The following is a 21,250-nucleotide window of genomic DNA, read 5'->3' on the forward strand; positions in this document are numbered from 1 at the left end:
CTCCTACTACGTGGCCACAAACTTAAGTTTCTTTTTTCCTCACCAGTTATTCATCTTTTGTTTCTTTCTCTTTTTATATTCTGATATTCACCCTAATTAAAGATGAATCCCGCTATTTCTAATATGGTGCTCATGTTTGGGCTGATGCAACTCTCGAAGAAGATCCCGTTCGAGGATCCAATGGTTGTATTCTACGCTCGGTGCGCTTACCTCGCGAGTAACGTTATCATCTTTACAGTTTACTTGTACGCTCGTATAAAGGTCGCTTCCAAGAATGGTGTGTAGTTCTTTCCAATATTAGTTGCAATATTCCATTTGATACAGAGCTAACGTGTATAGATCTCACCACGCTTAAGTACGTCGAGCCTCCTGCTCCCATGTCTGGAAGTACCGAGAAGAAGCTCGTGACTACCACCGTCAAGGAGTACGATCTTCAGCAGATTACCACTGCCATCAGAGTATGTTTACTTTACATCGATAGCACCCGATTGTGAAAGAAGAGCTAACTGATTGATTCTTAGTCCTCCCTCTTTGGTATCGTTGTCTTAGTCTTCATGCACTTCAAGTTGGGCTACACCAACCCTCTTGTTATGCAGTCAATTCTTCCTCTTAAGAGCCTTTACGAGCAGAAGATAGTTCAGATTCATGTTTTTGGAAAGCCCGCTGTTGGTGACCTCAAGCGTCCTTTCAAGGCTGCTGGTATGTTCGCTGGTGCCGGTGGCGCTGGCGGCGATGTCGCTACCGACAAGAAGGCGATCGAGGAGGCCGAGAAGAGTGGTCTCGGCGGTGTCAAGGAGGAGTAAATGTTTGCCTCTCTGCTGTTGTCTATGGGGGACGGAGTAGAAATTTAGAGTGCTAGATGTTGAAAAACGAAGAATAACGAGGTTAAAAAGAGAAGCTGTGCGCAGGAACTTGACTTTCTGTTCTTTAATGTCATGATTATTTTCTTTTTTTATGTTTGTTTTTATTTGTTCGTGTAATTATAGGTTTTATTGCTTCTTTTTATACAAAATCATGCACACTTCTGTTTTGTATTTGCCATTTACGACTATCTTACACACTCTAACCCAGTTTATATTGAATTAAAGATTGCTTATCTCCTTCGCAAGCTGGCGGAACTTCGACCTTGTTCTTGTCGTCGCGCTGGCGGAGGTGGAGACGATTCTTCTCGATGCTGAGAAGCTACTCTCACAGTTTTTGTATCTGCAAATGTATGTGTCATAAGCGATGCTGGGTCATCATCTTCTCCGTCGCTTAATTTATCGTAGTATAAACATGACTGGCAGTTCGCCAGATTATGTAAATCGCATAATTGTTCTTCGTCTTCAGCTGCTTTGCCAACTTTTCGTTTTGACGATTTGCGAGGGAGAGCTGGTGCAGGACTTGATGATGACGCTGAACGAAGTTTTGAAGTGAACTTGCTTAGCATGGCAAGTGTCGCGGCTTCGCGAGCCTCGGCCTGTTTCTTCTTCGATAACAACGAGGTATCTTTCTTTGATAAATACTTCTGACGCTCTTCATTGACTAAAGAAGTCTTCTTTCTTAATTTTGTATCGTCATCGGCGTCTCCTTTTCGCTTTAATGACGCTTTCATTGACATAATTTCGGCATTTATACGGTCGAAATCAGATTTTTGAGTTGATACTTGATCGAATGAGTCTGAAGAGGCCTGAGTACCGTCATCAATTTTCTCTATTAGTTTCGTTCTTTCTTGATCTATTTTCTTCTCCTGAAGCGGTTTGTCGGATTTCTTTGACTTTTTTTCTTTTGGCGTGGCGGTTTCTAATTTAGTCGATGTATCAGTAGTCTTGAGTGATGATTTTATCTCAGAATCGACAGTTTCAGAAACTGTTTGGTTGGAGAGTCTTGAGTCATTCAATATTTCATGTGCAGGTCGCATTTTATAAGTTTGAGGGGTAGCGGTTTCTTCAATTTCATCGCCGTCATCGGCGAATGACATCTTGACTTTTGGCTTTGCTTTCTTTTTTTTCTTTTCAGAAGGCTTTGAAGATTGAGATTGCGCGACACGCGGTGTCATATCTGTAAAATAATTCACAACAATCTCAGTCTTAGTTATTCTGGCAGGATATAGCGGTCTATCATAATTGCCCAATTCCGCCTCTCCGATCTTTAACACGTTGAATATTGTGTCCCCTATTATCCTTCCAAATAATGTGTGCTTGCCTTGCAACTCTGGTGTCGCGGCTAATGTTATAAAGAACTGTGAATTGTCGTTAAGTTTCTCTGCGTCGGCGTTGCCTAGCAACCCTCGACGGTTAAACCGTAGTCGCGAATGGATCTCGGTTTCAAATCCTCCCTCATCATGATAAATACTGGATCCGCCATGTCCTGTGCCTGTCGGATCACCGCCTTGGATCAAAAAGTCTTTGACGACGCGGTGAAAGATCGTGTTGTTGTAGACTCCATCTAAGCATAGTTGCAGGAAATTGCGGCAGGCTTTCGGGGTTTCTTTGGCCCAGAGTTCGATTTCCAGTGGTCCTTTCGATGTTTGAAATATGACTTTGGCTGTGGTTGGAGGTTCTAAGGCTGAAGACATTGGTATATATTCGTATTAAGGAAGAGGAAAGTACGAAGGTAATGATGAATTTTGAGTTGAGCCTCGAAGGCAGCGGCCGCGGCTGTGTTGGAAGTGCACGCTGGAGCCAGCCTCTCTCTACTTTACCATTATAGTACTATCAGTGTCAAGGATCCAGAATTCAGAACCTTTTTTTAAGAAATCGTTGAATATAGTTCATAGAATATAATGCCAGTATGTGTATTTGAATAAGATTAGTGATTGAAACTCGATGTATTGAGTAGTGACGACTGACAATTCTCTTGCAGGCTTACCATTCCACATTTCTCGCAGAAGCCGACACAAGGCTTGTCGGTATGTCAATCAACCAATCATATTTAAACTAATAAGGTCACCAGCAATTCTGATTCTTTTAATGATAGGAAATTTTGCGGTGCTGCCGCTCCGCACAAAGTTCCGGGGCCCGGCTTATCCGACTGCTGAGGACTACGACATCATTGACGAAGTACTGGACCTCTTCCGCGCCAATTCTTTCTTCCGTAACTTTGAAATTAAAGGGCCCGCTGATCGCACTTTAATATATGGCATTTTGTTCATTACAGACTGTCTATCGGGTATATCAGCAAACAAGAATGCCACTGTCGATCGCAACGAAGCGAATCGCATTTTAAATACGCTTGCTCTCGAGCACTTTTCGATTCCTGGTGATGCCGGATTCCCTTTGAATAGTCTGTATGCACCGCCTAGGGATCGCTCGGAGGCTGAGATGCTGAGAGGATATTTGGCGCAGTTTAGACAGGAGCTGGCTGTGCGGTTGATTGATAGAGTGTATGGCGTCTCTGATAAGCCCAGTAAGGTATGTTTTCTGTCTTACAATTAATTTTGTGTCTTGTTTGCAGTGAGTTACAATTTAATTTCTAACTTTCGACAATAGTACTGGCTTGCGTTTACTCGTCGTCGTTTCATGAACAAATCGCTCTCGTGAATGTATAGAGAGGTACTGTGTGAATTAACAATCTAAATGCTACTAATGAAATGTATTTTTATACAACAATATGAATCTCTTCTGGCAAATATTTATATTTATTAATAATATCCCCAACTAAAACGCCTTTACAATAACTAGTAACAATACTAATCAAAAAATAAAAAATAAATAAACCGTGAAACTGGACCGTTAATTACTTTATTATTATTACTTGCTCTTTTCCGCTCTCTTCGCTATACGTTCTTTGGCTTGCTTTAGTGCCTCTTTCTTTGCAATCTCTCTGCGTGATCCTTTAAGTACTTCCAGATGTCCAACTCGAGAAGACAATAATTTCTCAGTTCCAACCGCGATAGCCGACGAATGTTTCTTTACGCCAATGTCAGTGTTTGCTCGCATAATTGGATTCAATGCAATTACTGGCGACCGTTAATACATACCTTTTTTAATTTTGCGGTTGCGATCGCAGAGTTCTTTCTAGGGGCAATGATTTTTTTAGCTGCTTTTTTTGGTGTCAAGGACTTTTTAGTGCCGCTATACACAAGTTAGGGAACCATTAAAATATACATATAGATTTCTTTATGCAATCATATGCGATACCTTTTTTTGATAACTTTCAGCGCTCCTTGTGCCATTTTGTAAAGATATGTATAGAGAGCAATTAAGATATCTGATGATGCGAGACGCAGCGAGACGTATACATACAAACTTTTTCAGGGGTCAAAAAACTCCCAACTCGACTAAAAAGAAAAAAAAACTTCTGTCGCTCCTCACTTTTTTACAGCTTTTTTGCACAACCATTCAGACAAAAGAATATAATGGTCAGAGAAGCACGTCCGAAATTGGGACGTAAAGCACGGACTAAGCAAGGTCTTATTCCTTCATACGACGATTTCAAGAAGGGTGCGCTAGAGCGAAAACCATACAAATCTACTTTTTCTAAACCGAGCAACAATAACGGCGATCGTAAACGGAAACGTAACGATGGCGATAAAGAGAGCAAATATTTAAACGGAAAAAAGAAGAGCGATAAAAGAGAAAAAGTTGAATTTATCAAAAACAGCGAGGTGAAGAATGGCGATGATTTCTATGATTTTGGTGAAGAGGACGAAAATGAGTATGGCAGTGATTCGAGCGCAGACTCATCTAACGGTGTATGACTTTTTCCCTTATATTTCTATATATGAAGACTTTGAAGAGTTATTGACTTTGATTTAGGATGTTGTTAATTCAGGAGATGAAGTCGTCGATTCGGGAGATGAGGAAGAAGGAAGAGCAATGTTTAGCGACGACGAAGGCGACAATGATCTTCTAGAGTCGGCAAATATGCAGGGTCTAGCTAAAGCTTTCAAGACTGTTGGAGAGAAGGAACAAGAAAAGCAGAAGCAGCAGCAAGAAGGTGAAGAGGAAGAAAAGGAAGAAGAAGAAGAAGTAGAAGAGGAAGATGAAGAGGAGGAAGAAGAAGAAAAGGAAGATGAGTTTGAGTTCCTAGATGACGATTCAGATGGACTAGTGGAAGGTGAAGATGGGGTTGATGAACTCGATGATGAACTCGACGATGAAGAATTCGGAGACGACGATGATGGCGAAGAAGATGACGCAGAAGTAGAAATCAATGTTGACAAGTCAACTCTGCCGTCCACTGAGGACCAAGACTCGTCAAATATTGCACCCGACATTCATCTGTCTCGCACACGAATTCAAGAAATTCTCAATGTTCTTGACGATTTCACAAAGCTCGGCGAACGAGGTCGGTCTCGTAGCGAGTATGTTTCTCAGTTGATCTCAGATATTGCAAATTACTATGGCTACACCGAATTTCTCGCCGGAAAACTCTTTGAGCTTTTCTCACCGCGCGAAGCAATTGAGTTCTTCGAAGCGAACGAAGTTCCAAGGCCAATCACTATCCGCACAAATACCCTCAAAACTCGTCGACGCAATCTTGCTCAGGCACTAGTTAACCGTGGAGTTAACCTCAAACCAATCGGTAACTGGACAAAGGTTGGTCTGCAAATTTTTGACAGTCAAGTTCCTATTGGCGCCACCCCGGAGTATCTCGCCGGACACTACATTATTCAAGCGGCGTCGTCTTTCTTGCCATGTATAGCTCTCGCACCACAGGAGGGTGAGCGTGTACTAGACATGGCTGCCGCTCCTGGTGGCAAAACAACGTACTTGTCTGCACTCATGAAAAACACAGGCTGTGTATTTGCCAACGATTCAAACAAGGCGCGAACAAAGTCTTTGATTGCGAATATCCACAGACTGGGCTGTACTAATACTGTCGTGTGCAATCATGATGCACAGGAATTTCCGCGCGTGATTGGTGGCTTTGACCGCGTGTTGCTTGATGCGCCGTGCTCGGGAACTGGAGTTATTGCCAAAGACGCTTCGGTCAAGACTAGCAGAAACGAAAAGGATTTCATCGATTTGCCTTTCTTACAGAAGAAGCTTTTATTAGCCGCAATTGATTCTGTCGATGCTAGCTCGAAGACGGGTGGATATATCGTCTATTCTACATGCTCAGTCATGGTCGATGAGAACGAAGCCGTAGTAGACTACGCCCTTCGTAAGCGTTCTGATATCAAGCTCGTTGATACGGGCCTTGTGTTTGGTGTTCCTGGGTTCACATCATTCAGAGGCAAGGAATTTAATCAAAAGTTGAATTTGACTAGAAGATATTATCCGCATACCTATAACGTTGATGGGTTTTTTGTGGCAAAGTTCAAAAAGATAAAGTTGGAGGAGAAGCCGAAAAAGTGATTTGACTGCATTTTTAATAGATATGCTTATGTTCTTTAATTGTGAGATGATTAGATGATTAAGTAAATAGATAGATTTTTTCTTGAAGACAAAAATGCCATTTTGTGGGAAAAATTGAACGGCTGCCACTCTCGCTCCTTCACAAGGCTACATTAAATTCCAACAAGGGACTGAACGAGGAATCTCACCCTTGAACTACTTGACTATATTTTGTAAATTTATCTGATAGGAGTATATTCTTTCAGACAATTCATTATCACATCCAACATATGCATAGTCAAAACATTCGGATATAAACAAAAACAATTACGAAAGGGATAACATATGCCAACAAAAATAAAAGCAAACATACAAAAGCCAATTTCAACCCAATCAAAAAGAGTACCCAGACTTCAAGTACTCTCCAGTTTTCTCGTCCTTATCAAGCCATTCCCCACCAAGCCATAATCTGATACATGAATCATCAGGTTTCTTCTGCGGCGACTCCATTGGCACAAGCTTGTAGAAATTTTCGTCAAGAACGGTTGGCTCGCAAGAACATTTATCGAAAAGGTTTGCTGGACACTGACGATTGATATCGTGCTGGTACCCTATATCTCTAAAAAAATGAGTTTCTTTTTTCGATAAGAAAAGAACGATGGCTAGAGTGTGTAATGGAGCATCGCCAAAACGTTCGTAAAAGAATCCACCTTTTCGATCAATGTAGTCAAAGTACGTATTGTAAGTTTTGCTGCGGAAAAAGTCAAGTGAACCAATTTCGAAATTGGAAAAGAATTGACAGTTGTTATACTCTCCATCGTTACGGTGATCGATAATCCACGAGAGATCTGCATCAGGGTGAATCAGCTCCGGGTAGTCGCCCATAAATTCTTGGGTTTGACGCCACATAGACGGGAAAGATCTTGCATCGTCAAGGATGTTCATGTTGAAACCATACTTTAGATTGTTTTCCTCCATGAAAGCAAACGGATCATAGTCAATATCACAGAAAAAATGAACATCCGGCTCAACTCGCCAATACCAATCATAGTCATCAAGGATGGGATGCTTGTAAAAGAAACCTGAGTTCCAGCGACACATGTGACGGTAAGAAATCATCCAGCCTTTACCAACACCAATGGCACCAAGGTATTCGAGCGAAGAGATGAAGCGAGATTCGTCAATCCAAGGCGGGAGAGACCAGTGCTCTTCCGGGATGAGGACATAGTGACACTCAGCGTTGGTGAGATTCTTTGTGCGGGCCTTGAAGTCGTCGTCAAATGGTACGTCGTTAAAGAAGATCCATGGATAGTTGTACTTGTGGTTGAATCGGGCCTCAAGATGTCGCATAGATAATTCGATACCTTCGATTTCCGAATTTCGCACAAGCGAGATCAGAGCCGCCTTGGGTTTCGGCCGAGCTCGCAGGACTTCAAGCGGGACGTCCTTGTCCGAGGACGGCACGAGTGGCTGGAAAGCAATCTGATTGTGAGCCTGATAAACGGCATCGTTGAGGGCGGCGTAGGAGGGCGTGGCGACCGAGGGCTGAAGATGACGATGGAGCGCGAAAACAAGGACGATGAGGGCGACGAACGTGAGGCCTGCCCATTGCACCGCGCGAGTATAGACGCGAGAAGGGCGGAAGCGCAAGTACTGGGAATAAACAGAATCAAACATGGTTTTAAGGGGCTTTGAAAAGGCGGGCTGTCTCTTTGAAAACTTTTCGTCTGCGTCAAAGTCTGCGTCTGCTTGCGAGTGCAAGCAATTTGGCGGCTCGGGTCTCCTGTGCTCTAGCTCAGCGAGAGGCAGCAGGTACGAAGATCCCGGCTCAGAGGCAATGGACGAGCGTCTAGAAGAAGGCGCTGAGTGGACTGAGTGAGGTGTGTAGGCCGACGAGGCGGAAGGAAGAGATTCTGTCGAGGAGTGGTCGAAAAGAGAGACGGCGCGGCGGGAGGCACGCTGCTGAAGATGCGGGCGTGTGGCAGAGGACAAAAGCGGAGAGGAATCAGGCGAGGAGGCTGCTGCTGCGCTGCTCGAGTGGTTTACGAGCGGCAGCGGCGACGGACGGCGGCGGTCGTGAAGCGTCAGTTTGGCGGTGGCTGCTTGATTCGAAGGCTGAAGTAACCGAAGCGAGGAGAGGAAGTAAGATGGCTGCGCAGCGCTTGGGGAATCACGTGACAGTAAGCAGGTAATGGATTTGCGGTGAATTAGATAAGCGGAGCGGATACGCTCCTTGTCTGATAGATTTCACACTACACCACATGCATGAGCAGCAGCAGCGACGACGACGACACGGACACGCGTCTTGCAGTTCTTGCATCCCTTTGCTCCGGCTCCCTCTCAGCTGAGGTCTTGCTCGAAGCGCTCGTCGCGGCCGGCGGCGATGTAAATGCGGCTGCAGCAGCCTTCCTCGGCCAGGACAATTCTCACCGGCAAGAGCAAACAAAGCAAACCAAGCGCTCTCAGCGCCCTCTTCAGGCCGCTGTAACCCAATTCTTCAGCTCTGTGCCGCACAAACGCGCTCACTCTGAAGGCAGCGCAGCATCCGTCTACGCGCGAGGCGTCGTCCATCTCTACACGCCGCGCATGATTGCAGATCGCACTCCATGCACCTTCACTCCAAACTTTCTCTCTGCAGACTTAGCAGAGATCCTTCTTTCCGAACTTACAAAAGAGGCGAGTACATGGACCGCAAACCAGTTCCGCTTGTTCAATCGTGAAGTAAGTTCGCCGCACACGACCGCCTTCTACGTTAGCAAAACGCGAATAGGCGGCGGCGAAAAGTTTGCACACACGTATCGGTACAATGGAGCTCCGATATCTGACGTACGACCATTTACCAACACAATGGAGCTTGTAAAAGCAAAAGTCGAAGAGCTCGTAGCAAGGGAGCTGGCCTCTCGTCCTCGTCAGCAATATCAGACCCCCGATCGGTGGTCCGCCGAAGTTGCCTTTTGCAATAACTATGCTGGAGCACATGAAGGTGTCGGCTACCATGCTGATAGACTTACGTATCATGGTCCCCAACCTGTGATTGCGAGTCTATCATTAGGCGCCACGCGTGAGTTCAGACTGCGCGAAGCGAGTCCGACTGCAAACACTCCTACCTACGCACTGCATCTCCCGCACAATTCTCTGCTGGTAATGCATGCGCCTTGTCAGGAGCAGTACAAGCACACGGTAATGCGCGCCCGCTGCGTTGAACCTCATCCTGTATCTGGGAACGCTCGGATAAACATCACGTTCCGCATGTACCGACCCGAGTACGCGCCAGACAAGTGTCCTACTTGTCGCTGTGGTATGACTATGATCCTGCGATGCGTATCCAAGCAACAGGAGTCGAAAGGAAAATATTTTTGGTCATGTGGCGCAACCTATCAGCAAGAGACTGGCTGTGATTTGTTTTTGTGGCAGCCTGTCACTGATGATGGACTCCCCGTGCCTCTGCCTACATACAATTACTCAACAGATAAAGCTTCAGCTACCGCAACCACTGCTACATCTTCTGCACCAAGACCACAGAATTAGCCAAAAAAAAAACATGTAATTCATACTGTACGCGCATAAATAAAAATATATATAAGATAATACAATCATAGTAGCTACTCTATGTAGTCGCCATCCTGTTCACCAAACCTCATCCGATTCTGCGCCTTCCGCACATCCGTCATCGCGAATTGCTGTTTATATTTTCTCAACCTCCGGCCTCCTCTCCTTTTGGACAATTTATCATCCGGAGCAGGTAACGCTCTTGGACCGTTACTAGGTGGCGGGCCGGCTAACTTTTCAAGTGTCTCTTCAATCTTTTCTCGCATTTTATTACCTGTGCTGCCATCTAGACTGGAATGAGCTAAATCCACGCGCGCCATCAATGTGACTTTACCCGCCAGAATTCGTAAACCTTGTCGTCGCAAATCATCTGGAAGTCGCTGAATTATCGGGCTAAAATATAAATACCCTTGCTGACGAACACCAGTATTTCCTAAGCCGATATTTGTCTGATTTCGTCGGTTGACACCCAACGCAGGCATATTACACGACGGCATGCGCGATAATCCACGAAGACCACCAGCCGCTCCAAATAGCTGTGCAGCGGTAGCAGCTCCGACTAGCGCGGCAGTATTTGGAGCAAAGACTGAGAGCTTTGTAGCGACGTATTGAGTGATTTTGCGATTCGCAGAGTCGAAGAATATTAGTCTCTCACAGGCTGCGTTTACTATTTTCAATTCCTCTGCAGTTAATTCTCGACTTTTAGAAGTCACTGCTGATACAGTGAGAACCATAACAATAGCAGCTGGTAAAAACTCTGATAATGTCACTCTCAAATCTGTTATACTTCCAACCTCATTCCCAACAACCTGTATAGTCTTTGCATAATCCACCGGATTCAATACCAAAGACTCTAATTCAGGAAAGCGCGGACGATACTTCTCTGCGGCATATTTGTATAACGATACTATTGTGGTTGTAATTTCAACAGCGAGGTCGTTCACTTGGACTAGAAGCTTGTATTCCGGGTTATCTTCGACGTCGCCGGCGGCTGACGCGTTTTGTTTCATGTATTCGTCAATTTTCTAAAAGCAAAAAAAATCAGATTTATGTAATTTAATGATCAGAAAGAAAAGAAATCATACTTGCAGAAGCGGATTCAAGGTATCGAGTAATCGAGAAGCACTCTCAATCTCACTGCTAAACTCCACATCTTTTTCTAAATTCTCCTCTATGATCTCAGCCTCTGGCTCAACAGACGCAGATCTAGAAGAGGCAGGAGACACAGAAGGAGAGAAATCAGCTAATAGTTCGTCGACCAGCGACATATTGCGTAGTTATACCTTGTATAATGTTTTCGTACGTCGAATCCGAAAAAGATTGGGAGAAGGCAAAAAGAGTTTAAGCGGGATGGTGGCGAGCCGCACGATATAGAAATAAAGGGTACAGATCATAACACGCAAAAATATATTCTTAAAATGTCTCGTTGGTGAAGAAGAAGAAATTTATCTGCTTCATTTCTACTTTCAATATACAAGCTGAAAACAAGTAAGTCTGTTTAAAAATTTCTTGCTGATACGTTCATTAACAACACAAGCAGCGGTAACATGGCAGACGACCTAAAGAAAATCAATTTTACAAGCACAGCCGACCGTCTTCCAGGCAGCAACGCTGAAGAAACCCCAGGCGGTTTACGGATCCCAAGTGCTAAAGGTGGTCTCATAATTCCCAAACGGTCAAATCCACAACCCGCCGAAGAATTCAAGAAACCAAGTCTTCCAGCATCAGTAATTTCATCGAGAAGGGAGCGAAGGATAGAAACGCCTAGTCATGGACCCGGTCTTTCCGACGAGGCTCGTCGTAGACTACAGAACAGCCGTCATCGACAAGGCATTCAATCTTCATCATCATCACGCAAACGCAGTGCAGATACAGGACATGACGATGAGGAGTATCAAGTTCGCGTCACATCATCGCGCTCATCGCACCGAGCGCCGTCTCGGATATCATCTCGCACACCATCGTTGCAGCGACAAGCTACTCCCCTCGCAGCTCGTGGTTTGCTGCCATCTGACTATGATGAAGAAAGCTTGTCAGCACTAGAGCGCGATTGGTATGCCACTGATGAGCTAGGTCATGTTGCAGGCGATGAATCGCATAACCCATTCGGCAGTTCATCATACGACGTTGCCGAAGCAGAGTCTAAGCTACAAGCTAAAATGGCATCTAGGATGAGCATGCGCGCTCAAGCTAAACAACGAGATGCAGATATGTGGGAAACAAACCAGCTCATGACATCGGGTGTCGGACAAGGCTTAGGCCTTGATACGTCCTTCCAAGACGATGATGACGATGAGAATAGAGTACATTTACTCGTTCACGACCTCACTCCTCCATTCCTAGACGGTCGTAACGTATTCACACGACAACGAGACCCGGTTTCTGCCGTGCGCGATCCGCAAAGCGATATGGCTGTGTTTAGTCGTAAAGGGTCGACATTAGTTCGCGAGCGAAGATTACGGCGGGAACGGCAGCGGCAAGCGCGTGACTCGCTTAATATGGCTGGCACTGCTCTTGGTAATGTTATGGGTGTCAAAGCAGGCGATGATGAGTCCGATAGCGTGCTGGCGGGTGACGGGGGTGATGATTCGGCAAATGGGGGCAGCAGCAAGTTTTCGGCGCACATGCAAAAGCAAGCACCTGCCTCGTCTTTCAGTCAAGACAAATCGATTGCTGAACAACGGCAGGCCCTTCCTGCGTTTGCCGTGCGCGAGGAACTGTTGCGCGCTATCCACGACAATCAAGTCACTATTGTCATTGGTGAGACCGGCTCAGGAAAGACCACCCAGTTAACGCAGTTTCTCTACGAAGACGGTTACGCTAAGCGTGGTATTATTGGGTGTACACAGCCACGAAGAGTGGCTGCTATGAGCGTCGCAAGTCGTGTAGCTGACGAGATGGGTGTCAAGGTTGGCAGCAAAGTAGGATATTCTATTCGATTTGAAGATTGTACTTCTAGCGATACAGTCATAAAGTACATGACTGATGGTGTGCTATTGCGTGAATCTCTTCAGGAATCAGATCTCGAGAAGTATTCGTGCATTATCATGGATGAAGCGCATGAGCGTGCGCTGAATACCGATGTATTGATGGGTTTGTTTAAAAAAATTCTTGCAAGAAGACGTGACTTGAAACTTATCGTCACGTCAGCCACTATGAACGCGGATCGATTCTCGAGGTTTTACGGAAACGCGCCGCAATTTACTATTCCAGGTCGCACGTTCCCTGTCGATGTTTTGTATTCCAAAAGTCCATGTGAAGATTATGTTGATGCAGCAGTTAAACAGATTTTGACTATTCATTTACAGCAAGGACCCGGTGATATTTTGGTCTTTATGACTGGACAAGAGGATATTGAAGCCACATGCGAAGTCACAGCTGAACGACTGGCCACGTTAGATAACCCGCCGAAACTTGAAATCTTACCGATATACTCGCAAATGCCAGCCGATCTTCAGGCTAAGATCTTCGACAAGGCAGCTAAGGGCACACGCAAAGTGATTGTCGCTACAAATATTGCCGAAACGTCATTGACGGTCGATGGAATTAAGTTTGTTGTCGACTCTGGATATTCTAAGCTGAAAGTGTATAATCCGCGAATTGGTATGGATTCGCTTCAGATCACACCGATTTCGCAGGCAAACGCAAGTCAACGATCGGGACGGGCCGGACGGACGGAGCCTGGTGTTGCGTATCGATTATATACCGAATCTGCATTTCGAAACGAGTTTTACGTACAGAATATTCCCGAGATTCAGCGGACTAATTTGGCGAATACGATTTTATTATTAAAGTCTCTAGGTGTGCGTGATTTGATGGAGTTTGATTTTATGGATCCACCACCTGCAGAGACGATGACCAGTAGTCTATATGATTTATGGGCTCTGGGGGCGCTTGATAATATGGGACAATTGACTGCACTTGGGTCACGGATGGCGTCGTTCCCGATGGAACCGTCGTTGTCTAAGCTCTTGATTATGTCAGAGGAGTACGAATGTACACAAGAGATGCTAACGATTGTATCGATGCTGAGCGTACCGAATACGTTTTACCGACCAAAAGAGCGTCAGGAAGAGTCTGATGCCGCGCGGGAAAAGTTTTTTGTGGCTGAATCGGATCATTTGACGTTATTGAACGTGTATTCCCAGTGGACGGCAAACAAGCAGTCCGATAGTTGGTGCATGCGACATTTCTTGCATCCCAAGACTCTTCGACGAGCAAAGGAGATTAGAGAGCAATTACTTGATATTATGAAGCTTCAAAAAATTGATATTCGGTCCTGTGGATCTGATTGGGATGTTATTCGCAAATGTGTATGTTCGGGATACTTCATTCAAGCAGCAAAGAGGAAAGGATTGGGCGAGTACGTTAATTTGAGAACAAGTGTTACTGTACAGTTACATCCTACTTCCGCATTGTATGGATTGGGATATTTGCCAGAATATGTTGTTTATCATGAGTTGATTCTTACGTCGAAAGAGTTTATGTCAACGGTGTCTGCGGTTGATGCACATTGGTTGGCTGAACTAGGTGGAGTATTTTATAGCGTGAAGGAGAAATCCGGGTATACGTCGCGCTATAAACGGGCCACTGAGCAAGAGTTTTCCAAAAAGATGGAGATTGAGGAACAGTTTGAACGAGATAGAGTGGCGCGAGAGAGTGAGCTTGAGAGCAAGAAGGAGAGAGCAAAGAGTGTGGCAGGTGTCGGAGTTTCGGGAATTGCTACACCAGGACTGTTTAGGGTGAGGACGCAAACACCGCGGATGAGAAGAGGGTTTTAAGAGAAGTGTGTATGATATGTATGTTGCATGTAATACAATATTGGTATTTATAATATCCAAAAAATAGACGCTTTAGTAGTTATTGTTGTTGTAGCCCTGATTGTCGTAACCTCGGTTTCCAGTGTAGCCATCGTCGAATCCTCCATTTCCACCATATCCTCCCTGGTTACCTCCGTAGCCGCCATCGAAGCCCTGATTTCCACCATATCCTCTCTGATTTCCACCGTATCCACCATCGAATCCTTGGTTTCCGCCATATCCACCGCCAAACGACTCCTGGATCTCTCTAGGAGGAGGTCTGGACTGAGGATCATAATTTTGATCACCGCCATAGTGCGAATTATACATTTGCTCAACTTGCTGCTGAGCGTGTCTCTTTGCCTTCTCACTGTGGTCAACTTGTTAATAACAGGCACTAAAAGGCAAAGCAAAGAAGCTAAAACCTACCGATCGTAAAAGTTAAGACCCTTGGTCTCGATCAGCTTGTCGACCTCGGCACCAGCAAAACCAGCTAGAACTTCTTTTGCAAATGCATGACTGACAGGCTGGCCTTCGCGACGCTGCTTGTCTTCGAATGCTTTGAACTATTGTCTCATTAGCAACTGGCAAAAACGTTTAGAGCTGAAAAAGTTCACATACAGCAGCAAAAGATGCGGCGCCGGCGATGGCTTCATGAGAGAATTTTGCCTCGTGCTGCTGAGGAGTGTAGTTGTTCGAGTATATGTCTTGGTTCTGGTTACGACCGAACTCAAAGAGGTTTTCGATGGCTTGCATTGTGCGAGTGAATAAAGAAGTAGATATGAGATTGATAGGAAATGATTGGCAATAAGAAAAGATAGAAGGATAAAAAGGAAGAACAAGGGCAAAAAGAAGGAATGGGCGGTATTTATAGAAAGAGGGGGCTGAGCCGCTGTGAAGGTAATTCAAGACATAATTTGAGGAGCACAGACAATCTCTTTCAATCAAGCTTTTCCTGGTTACAGCCACAATCAGATAAATTGCAAGGCGACTCTTATAAGCATATCATTTTCGATATATGATATGCTAATCAATTGTTCGCTAGCAAGACCAAGAAAATAGTATTAACTGACAAAGTCCAAAATTAAATTTAGGGAGGCTGCGGCGCAGGGTCGGGGCTTGTGGCTGAGAAAAGCTTAGCATTCGGGCCCGAGCCACCGCACTCAGCGATGTTCGAGTGAATTCCTGAAACAATGCTGTGCTTTTGCTGCTTTTGCTGCTGCTGCTGTAGCAGCATGTGTTGCTTTACAGGTTGTGAGCTTTTGAATATAATTAAAATAAAATAGAATGGAATGGGATAAAATTTTGAGTAAGAAAAATCCGAAATAATAGCATAATATTATTAGTAACAGCTTACTAATAACTGTAAGATTAGTCAGATGTCAATATATTAGTAATATATTACCAATCATCAATATCGATACTCGACATCATCTTGTCTGATATCTTCCAGAATAGCACTGTGCTAATTGCACGTCATTCTGCCACTCTGACAACCGTATTCTCTCTACTCTCTCCACGATGAGCGTCGGCTCGAGATGGTGGCGTGCGGCATCTTCTCAGCCGCGACGGAAACGGCTCGCCGGCAATTAGTCCTAGTATGCATCTCGCATATATATCTATTGCTGCTATTCTATTCTACTACAATTATTAGATACCTTGCATGTAGCATGTGTTTGCTCGACGACAGGGCTGATGTATTTGCGTATTGTCATTACAGCTACAGGTGGCAATCTCGGACCTGCAATCTTCCGCCGCCAGGGTACATTCTTAAAACGGTAAACGCGTGGGCATGAGCGTCTGAATAGCAAACTATCGCCGCAGCTGTCTATCTATTATGGTTTTTGGAATACCCTACTTCCACGCTATAATTTCTGTATATCAAACTCCGTAATATGCTGGGAATTCTGGCAGTGTCCGCTATCGGCCGCGATTACAAGTTCCGGGCTGTGTTGCCGGCATTATCAGGCTTAATAGCGAATATACCGCGTAGTGATACTTTCTAGAAGAGCGATTGAGTAACCTAATATTACTATCGTAGAATTTAAGAGATATAGCAGTACAGCGGCGCGTGGAACGCAGTAGCTTTGTAATTATGCCTCCTGTTGCCTTCCTGGCTGGTTAAGGTGTCCGCCGTTGCCCGCCGAGGCCCTTTAAAGATGTGGCCACCCACCTCCTTCTGTTTCTTTCCCTCTTGTATCTCTACTCATTACCTTGTCATCTTACCGCTTCTCTGCATCTCTCTTGCGTCTGATATTCTCCGTACTGTATTCCGTCTGCGCACTCGCGTGCCTTTATCTGCTCTTTCTCCTACCCCCACAATGCCCTCCTCCCATTCCTCAGACGCTTCTTCTTGCCCCTCAGCGCCACCTTCTTCCTCTCTGTCTCCTTCATCTTCATCTCCTTCTGCTCCCCGCAATATTGCTATCCCAGAGACATCCTCGGTATACTCAAACATCATTCGCACACCTTCACTTACCCCAGACCCAGATACCTCTTTCCGTTTATCTGCTAACCCGTCTACTACCGGCGCCCGCTCTCCCCCGCCAAACTCGGCTGCCTATTTTAACCACCTCCGGGTGCATTCACCTGTTTCTCCATCACCATCTTCGTTTGCTAAGCAACTCCCCGTTGATTCCTCCTTGCCTAAAGAGTCGCTTATTGGGGCAGCAGCGGCCGCCACCGCCGCTGCACAACAGGCTATCCTTAATCATAACCGCGACCTAGCATGGGACAAGACTATTGAGCGTATAGTCAAGGGTATTGTCTCTATCAAGGCTTCTGCAGTACGTGCTTTTGACACGGAAGCAAGTGGCGATTATACCGCCACTGGGTTTGTAGTTGATAAGAAGCGTGGTATTATCCTGTCTAATCGCCATGTTGTTAACCCGGCTCCCATAACTGCAACTGCCGTCTTCGTCAAGTGCGTTTTACCCTTGTATTCCTTTTGATAATATCTTTTCTATTTTTAGTTATGGCAATGCTAACTATCTGCAGCTACGAGGAAGTTTCTCTTCGCCCAATCTATCGCGACCCGGTTCATGATTTCGGATTTTTCCAATACGACACTGACAAAGTTAAATTTCTTGATGTTGAAGAAATCGAGCTTCGTCCTGATCTCGCAAAAATTGGGCTTTCTATCAAGGTCGTTGGCAATGACTCGGGAGAGAAATTGAGTATTCTCGGAAGCACTCTTGCCAGACTCGATCGCGCGGCTCCTCGATATGGAGACGACTCATACGAAGATTTTAATACATTTTATTTCCAGGCCGCAACAGGAACTTCGGGTGGCTCATCCGGCTCGCCGGTTCTCAACATAGCGGGCAAAGCCATTGCCCTCAATGCCGGAGGTTCAAAGCGCTCGGCCTCGTCCTTCTACCTGCCGCTTGACCGCGTCGTGCGCGCTCTGGCCTGCCTTCGCTCAGGACTGCCTATCACGCGCGGTACTTTACAAGTCGAGTTTATACATCGCTCGTACGATGAATTGCATCGCCTTGGTCTCTCGCCGGAAATTGAAGCAAAGTGCCGGAATTGGAACGTAAAATCTAATGGCTTGCTGACTGTGTCTCGTGTGCTTCCCGGTGGTCCTGCGTACGGTCTGCTTGAGCCTGGAGATATTCTTGTTGCATGCAACGGCAGTATTCTCGATAGCTTTGTCCCGCTTTACGAGATTCTCGACGAGAGTATCGGCTCCGAAGTCTCACTTGCGCTTTACAGAGGCAAACAGTCCTTTGAATGCAGTGTCGTTGTCGGAGATTTGCACGCTGTGACACCTGACCGCTTTGCTGAAATCGGTGGTGCAATCTTCCACGACTTGTCATACCAGCAAGCCCGCTCGCATGGTATGCCGGTGTTTAATCAAGGTGTTTACGTTGCCTTCTCAGGGATGCTTAATTGGAACGCGCTTACGCGCAACTTCCTTGTTACGGCGGTAGCTAATAAGCCGTCTCCGAACTTAGCGGCTATGCTGGATATTTTTAAGAGCATTCCTGATGCACAAAGTGTACCAGTGCGGTATCGCGATCTTGGACAATCCCGCGAGACTGTGTCGTTAGTTACTGTCGATCGTCATTTCCATCAGGATCATCTCTATGTGCGCAATGACTCTACAGGGGTTTGGGACCGCGAGAAGTTACTCGTCGAGAGCCCTAGACTATCGCTTGAGACCGAGGTGGATTCTATGGAAGAAGAAGACGGGGAAGAAGAAGACGCAATGTCAATCTTGCGTGATAGTCTTGTATATGTGAATGTTCGTCTCCCCTTCAGCGTCAACGGATATGCATCTCTTAACCCGTACTACGGCGTGGGCACCCTCGTGTCTCTTGAAAACAATTTTCCTATCATCGCCGTCGACCGCGCAGCTGTCCCTTCTGAGGCCGTCGATATTCGTCTCACGATCCGTCACTATTATATTCCTGGTCGCGTGATTGCCATGGATAGACTCGCGTTTTTGACATTTAACGTAAATGATTTGCCTTCTAGTGTTAAGCTGCGCGTTGCCGAATTTGATCCCGACGTTATGCTCAAGGTTAAGGACGAAGTGACCGTGGTTGGACTCAATAGCTCGCATTCTGTTATTGAAAAGTCATCTTCTGTATCCGCCCTTGGCGATATCGGAACTTCAAAGTGCAACCCGCCTCGATTTAGATTTATGAACATTGAAGGTATCTCCCTGGCCGATAGTGTCTCCTGCGATGGTGGTCTTATGGCGCAAAAGAATTTAGAAAAGATAGAATCCGCCGATGGAACATTGCAGACGCGCGAGTCATACAAAATCATTGGATTATGGACGAACGCGTCTTCACAAAACGCCCAAGATGCGGATATTTTTTGGAAGACGGGTATTCACTTTGGCATGTACATCAAACCTACTCTCGACCGTCTTTGCAAACATGCCGCTACTCAAGATTCCACCCAACCAAAGCTGCGCACTTTCAATTTTGAGACTAGCGCAGTGTCGCTTTCTGTTGCTACTGGGCTTGGACTACGTGCATCGCGTATCAAAATGTTTACAAAACTTGCAAAGACGAGGCTAAATTCGACTAATGTGTCGTTATTGAATGTGTTTGAAAAATTCCCTCATGCGAATAAGGCGGTTAATGATTCTAACGATATTCGTTCTGGTGATATTGTGCTCGAAATTGACGGAGATCCCATTGTTCGACTGCTGGATCTTGAGCGACACTTGCAAGATACTACTAAATCAGTTTACGAATTCACAATATTGCGCGACGGTCTTGAGCAGACTATCGAAATCAGGCCTTTGCCTGACATGTCTTCTGGAGTTGTGACTCCCAAGATCGTCCAATGGAGCGGTGCATTTCTTCACGAGACCTTCACGGAAGCTGTCGAACAAGTGGCGCATGGCTCTAAACTCGTCCCTCTCTCGCGCGGTGTCTACGTCGGCTCGGTCTCGTACGGTGCACCGGCGCTGAATAATGTGCGCCCGGCACAGTGGATCATCGAGATTGACGGGTCGTCGGTTTTTGACCTCGACGAATTTTTGTCCATCATTCGTCAACGTAAATGGAAAGACGGCCAATTTGTTCGCGTCAAGCTTGTCAATCGAAAGGATGTTACTAGCGTTGTTAGCGTACAGATCGATGAGCGTTATTGGCCTTCGCGGTGTCTTGTACGTGGAGATGATGGACTATGGAAGCACGAGGAGCTGTAATTTTGTCGAATTGTTGTGATCCTATTAGACTTAAATGGGTATATTTTGTGATTGGTTTTTGGGAGTTACATATATATAGATATATAGATATATATAGTGCATTTTACGTTTTTTAGTGTATTTTTGGTGCACATGTGCGTTTAGTTTTAATTTTTTTGTATTAACGATATCAATGGAACAAATTACCTGCAGTGTACTCTTTGTTGATTGCCGACTTGGAAAGCCAGCTTTAAACGCACATCTGCAGAACTTGAAAACAGAGCTGCCAGGAGTAAGACTCTTTGAGTGTCACAATGCAGTTCATTAGCTTAGTGCACCAAAACGCAGAGAGATTCAGAACTGTAAAACTATAGTGTCAATTAATATCTAATCAACTGAGATTTACCGAACGAGAAGAGGAGAGCAGCTTGATGAAGAACGACAAGGATGAAAGAGAATTCAATAGTTTAGAAAGGTATGACTGCGGATGCTCGGAATATTACAAAGACTAAAGATTAACCATCTTCATTCTATTTGACTCAGAAAACAAGTGATATAATGACATATACTCTGCTCAATGTATCCGTAAGCTTGACTAAGATAAACGAGAATTATCGAGGCGGAATGAGCGGGGTAAATGAGCCGCAGCGTCTCAACGACCGGCGAGGATAATCGAATGATACCAAAACTACAGAATGATTCAAGATGCGCAGAGTAGGCTGAAGCAGAGAAATGCGATTGATAGGGATGCGACTGGCGCGCGAGGAAGTCCGATATAAGACTGCTATCTAATGATTACGAAAGTAAAGCTGGAGACTGACTACTTTGGAGACAATTCATCCGAGTCGGTATTGCTCCGGAGTCACCCACTCTTGCTGCTTCGGGACCAAGCCTATTTCTTCCTCCCTTCTCTCTCCTCTCTTCTCCACCATCTCTTTTCCCTCCTTCAGCCTACTCTGCGCATCTACATCCACAATGAAATTCAT

At 45.4% G+C, this 21,250-nt stretch overlaps 11 protein-coding genes across 11 annotated transcripts; 6 read left to right on the forward strand and 5 right to left on the reverse strand.

Moving 5' to 3' along the window:
• Nucleotides 1–51: 51 nt before the first annotated feature.
• On the forward strand, nt 52–1,193 carry V2V93DRAFT_362069 (inorganic phosphate transporter Pho88). Its single transcript, XM_066908263.1, has 3 exons — nt 52–277; nt 340–458; nt 522–1,193. The coding sequence occupies exons 1-3, from the start codon at nt 103–105 to the stop codon at nt 801–803; spliced, it is 576 nt and encodes a 191-aa protein (XP_066768376.1). The 5' UTR covers nt 52–102; the 3' UTR covers nt 804–1,193.
• On the reverse strand, nt 958–2,731 carry V2V93DRAFT_362070 (cyclophilin-like protein). Its single transcript, XM_066908264.1, has one exon. It carries the CDS (start codon nt 2,555–2,557, stop codon nt 1,094–1,096), a length of 1,464 nt encoding a protein of 487 aa, XP_066768377.1. The 5' UTR covers nt 2,558–2,731; the 3' UTR covers nt 958–1,093.
• Nucleotides 2,564–3,639, forward strand: V2V93DRAFT_362071 (actin-related protein 2/3 complex subunit 3). Its single transcript, XM_066908265.1, has 4 exons — nt 2,564–2,770; nt 2,845–2,890; nt 2,959–3,392; nt 3,471–3,639. The coding sequence occupies exons 1-4, from the start codon at nt 2,765–2,767 to the stop codon at nt 3,519–3,521; spliced, it is 537 nt and encodes a 178-aa protein (XP_066768378.1). The 5' UTR covers nt 2,564–2,764; the 3' UTR covers nt 3,522–3,639.
• Nucleotides 3,560–4,187, reverse strand: V2V93DRAFT_362074 (uncharacterized protein). Its single transcript, XM_066908266.1, has 3 exons — nt 4,122–4,187; nt 3,962–4,055; nt 3,560–3,890 (listed from the first exon to the last, which is right to left on the reverse strand). Exons 1-3 carry the CDS (start codon nt 4,154–4,156, stop codon nt 3,732–3,734), a joined length of 288 nt encoding a protein of 95 aa, XP_066768379.1. The 5' UTR covers nt 4,157–4,187; the 3' UTR covers nt 3,560–3,731.
• Nucleotides 4,188–4,292: 105 nt separating this feature from the next.
• On the forward strand, nt 4,293–6,411 carry V2V93DRAFT_362077 (NOL1/NOP2/sun family-domain-containing protein). The gene is made up of 2 exons (XM_066908267.1): nt 4,293–4,675; nt 4,740–6,411. The coding sequence occupies exons 1-2, from the start codon at nt 4,340–4,342 to the stop codon at nt 6,282–6,284; spliced, it is 1,881 nt and encodes a 626-aa protein (XP_066768380.1). The 5' UTR covers nt 4,293–4,339; the 3' UTR covers nt 6,285–6,411.
• Nucleotides 6,340–8,374, reverse strand: V2V93DRAFT_362078 (glycosyltransferase family 15 protein). Its single transcript, XM_066908268.1, has one exon. It carries the CDS (start codon nt 7,938–7,940, stop codon nt 6,657–6,659), a length of 1,284 nt encoding a protein of 427 aa, XP_066768381.1. The 5' UTR covers nt 7,941–8,374; the 3' UTR covers nt 6,340–6,656.
• A 133-nt stretch (nt 8,375–8,507) lies between these two features.
• On the forward strand, nt 8,508–9,851 carry V2V93DRAFT_362079 (uncharacterized protein). Its single transcript, XM_066908269.1, has one exon. It carries the CDS (start codon nt 8,529–8,531, stop codon nt 9,789–9,791), a length of 1,263 nt encoding a protein of 420 aa, XP_066768382.1. The 5' UTR covers nt 8,508–8,528; the 3' UTR covers nt 9,792–9,851.
• A 14-nt stretch (nt 9,852–9,865) lies between these two features.
• On the reverse strand, nt 9,866–11,116 carry V2V93DRAFT_341322 (uncharacterized protein; the record flags this gene model as incomplete). The annotated part of the gene is made up of 2 exons (XM_066907807.1): nt 10,898–11,116; nt 9,866–10,837 (listed from the first exon to the last, which is right to left on the reverse strand). Exons 1-2 carry the CDS (start codon nt 11,078–11,080, stop codon nt 9,866–9,868), a joined length of 1,155 nt encoding a protein of 384 aa, XP_066768383.1. The 5' UTR covers nt 11,081–11,116.
• Nucleotides 11,117–11,234: 118 nt separating this feature from the next.
• Nucleotides 11,235–14,664, forward strand: V2V93DRAFT_341325 (Pre-mRNA-splicing factor ATP-dependent RNA helicase). Its single transcript, XM_066907808.1, has 2 exons — nt 11,235–11,300; nt 11,353–14,664. The coding sequence occupies exon 2, from the start codon at nt 11,360–11,362 to the stop codon at nt 14,591–14,593; it is 3,234 nt and encodes a 1,077-aa protein (XP_066768384.1). The 5' UTR covers nt 11,235–11,300; nt 11,353–11,359; the 3' UTR covers nt 14,594–14,664.
• V2V93DRAFT_362083 (uncharacterized protein) lies at nt 14,599–15,428 on the reverse strand. The gene is made up of 3 exons (XM_066908270.1): nt 15,233–15,428; nt 15,041–15,177; nt 14,599–14,981 (listed from the first exon to the last, which is right to left on the reverse strand). The coding sequence occupies exons 1-3, from the start codon at nt 15,365–15,367 to the stop codon at nt 14,666–14,668; spliced, it is 588 nt and encodes a 195-aa protein (XP_066768385.1). The 5' UTR covers nt 15,368–15,428; the 3' UTR covers nt 14,599–14,665.
• A 1,302-nt stretch (nt 15,429–16,730) lies between these two features.
• Nucleotides 16,731–20,513, forward strand: V2V93DRAFT_362085 (uncharacterized protein). The gene is made up of 2 exons (XM_066908271.1): nt 16,731–17,534; nt 17,609–20,513. Exons 1-2 carry the CDS (start codon nt 16,771–16,773, stop codon nt 20,283–20,285), a joined length of 3,441 nt encoding a protein of 1,146 aa, XP_066768386.1. The 5' UTR covers nt 16,731–16,770; the 3' UTR covers nt 20,286–20,513.
• Nucleotides 20,514–21,250: the final 737 nt, after the last annotated feature.

Source organism: Kockiozyma suomiensis (genome assembly GCF_038497685.1).
Source record: "Kockiozyma suomiensis strain NRRL Y-17356 unplaced genomic scaffold V2V93scaffold_1, whole genome shotgun sequence".
NCBI classification, from domain to species: Eukaryota; Fungi; Ascomycota; class Lipomycetes; order Lipomycetales; family Lipomycetaceae; genus Kockiozyma; species Kockiozyma suomiensis.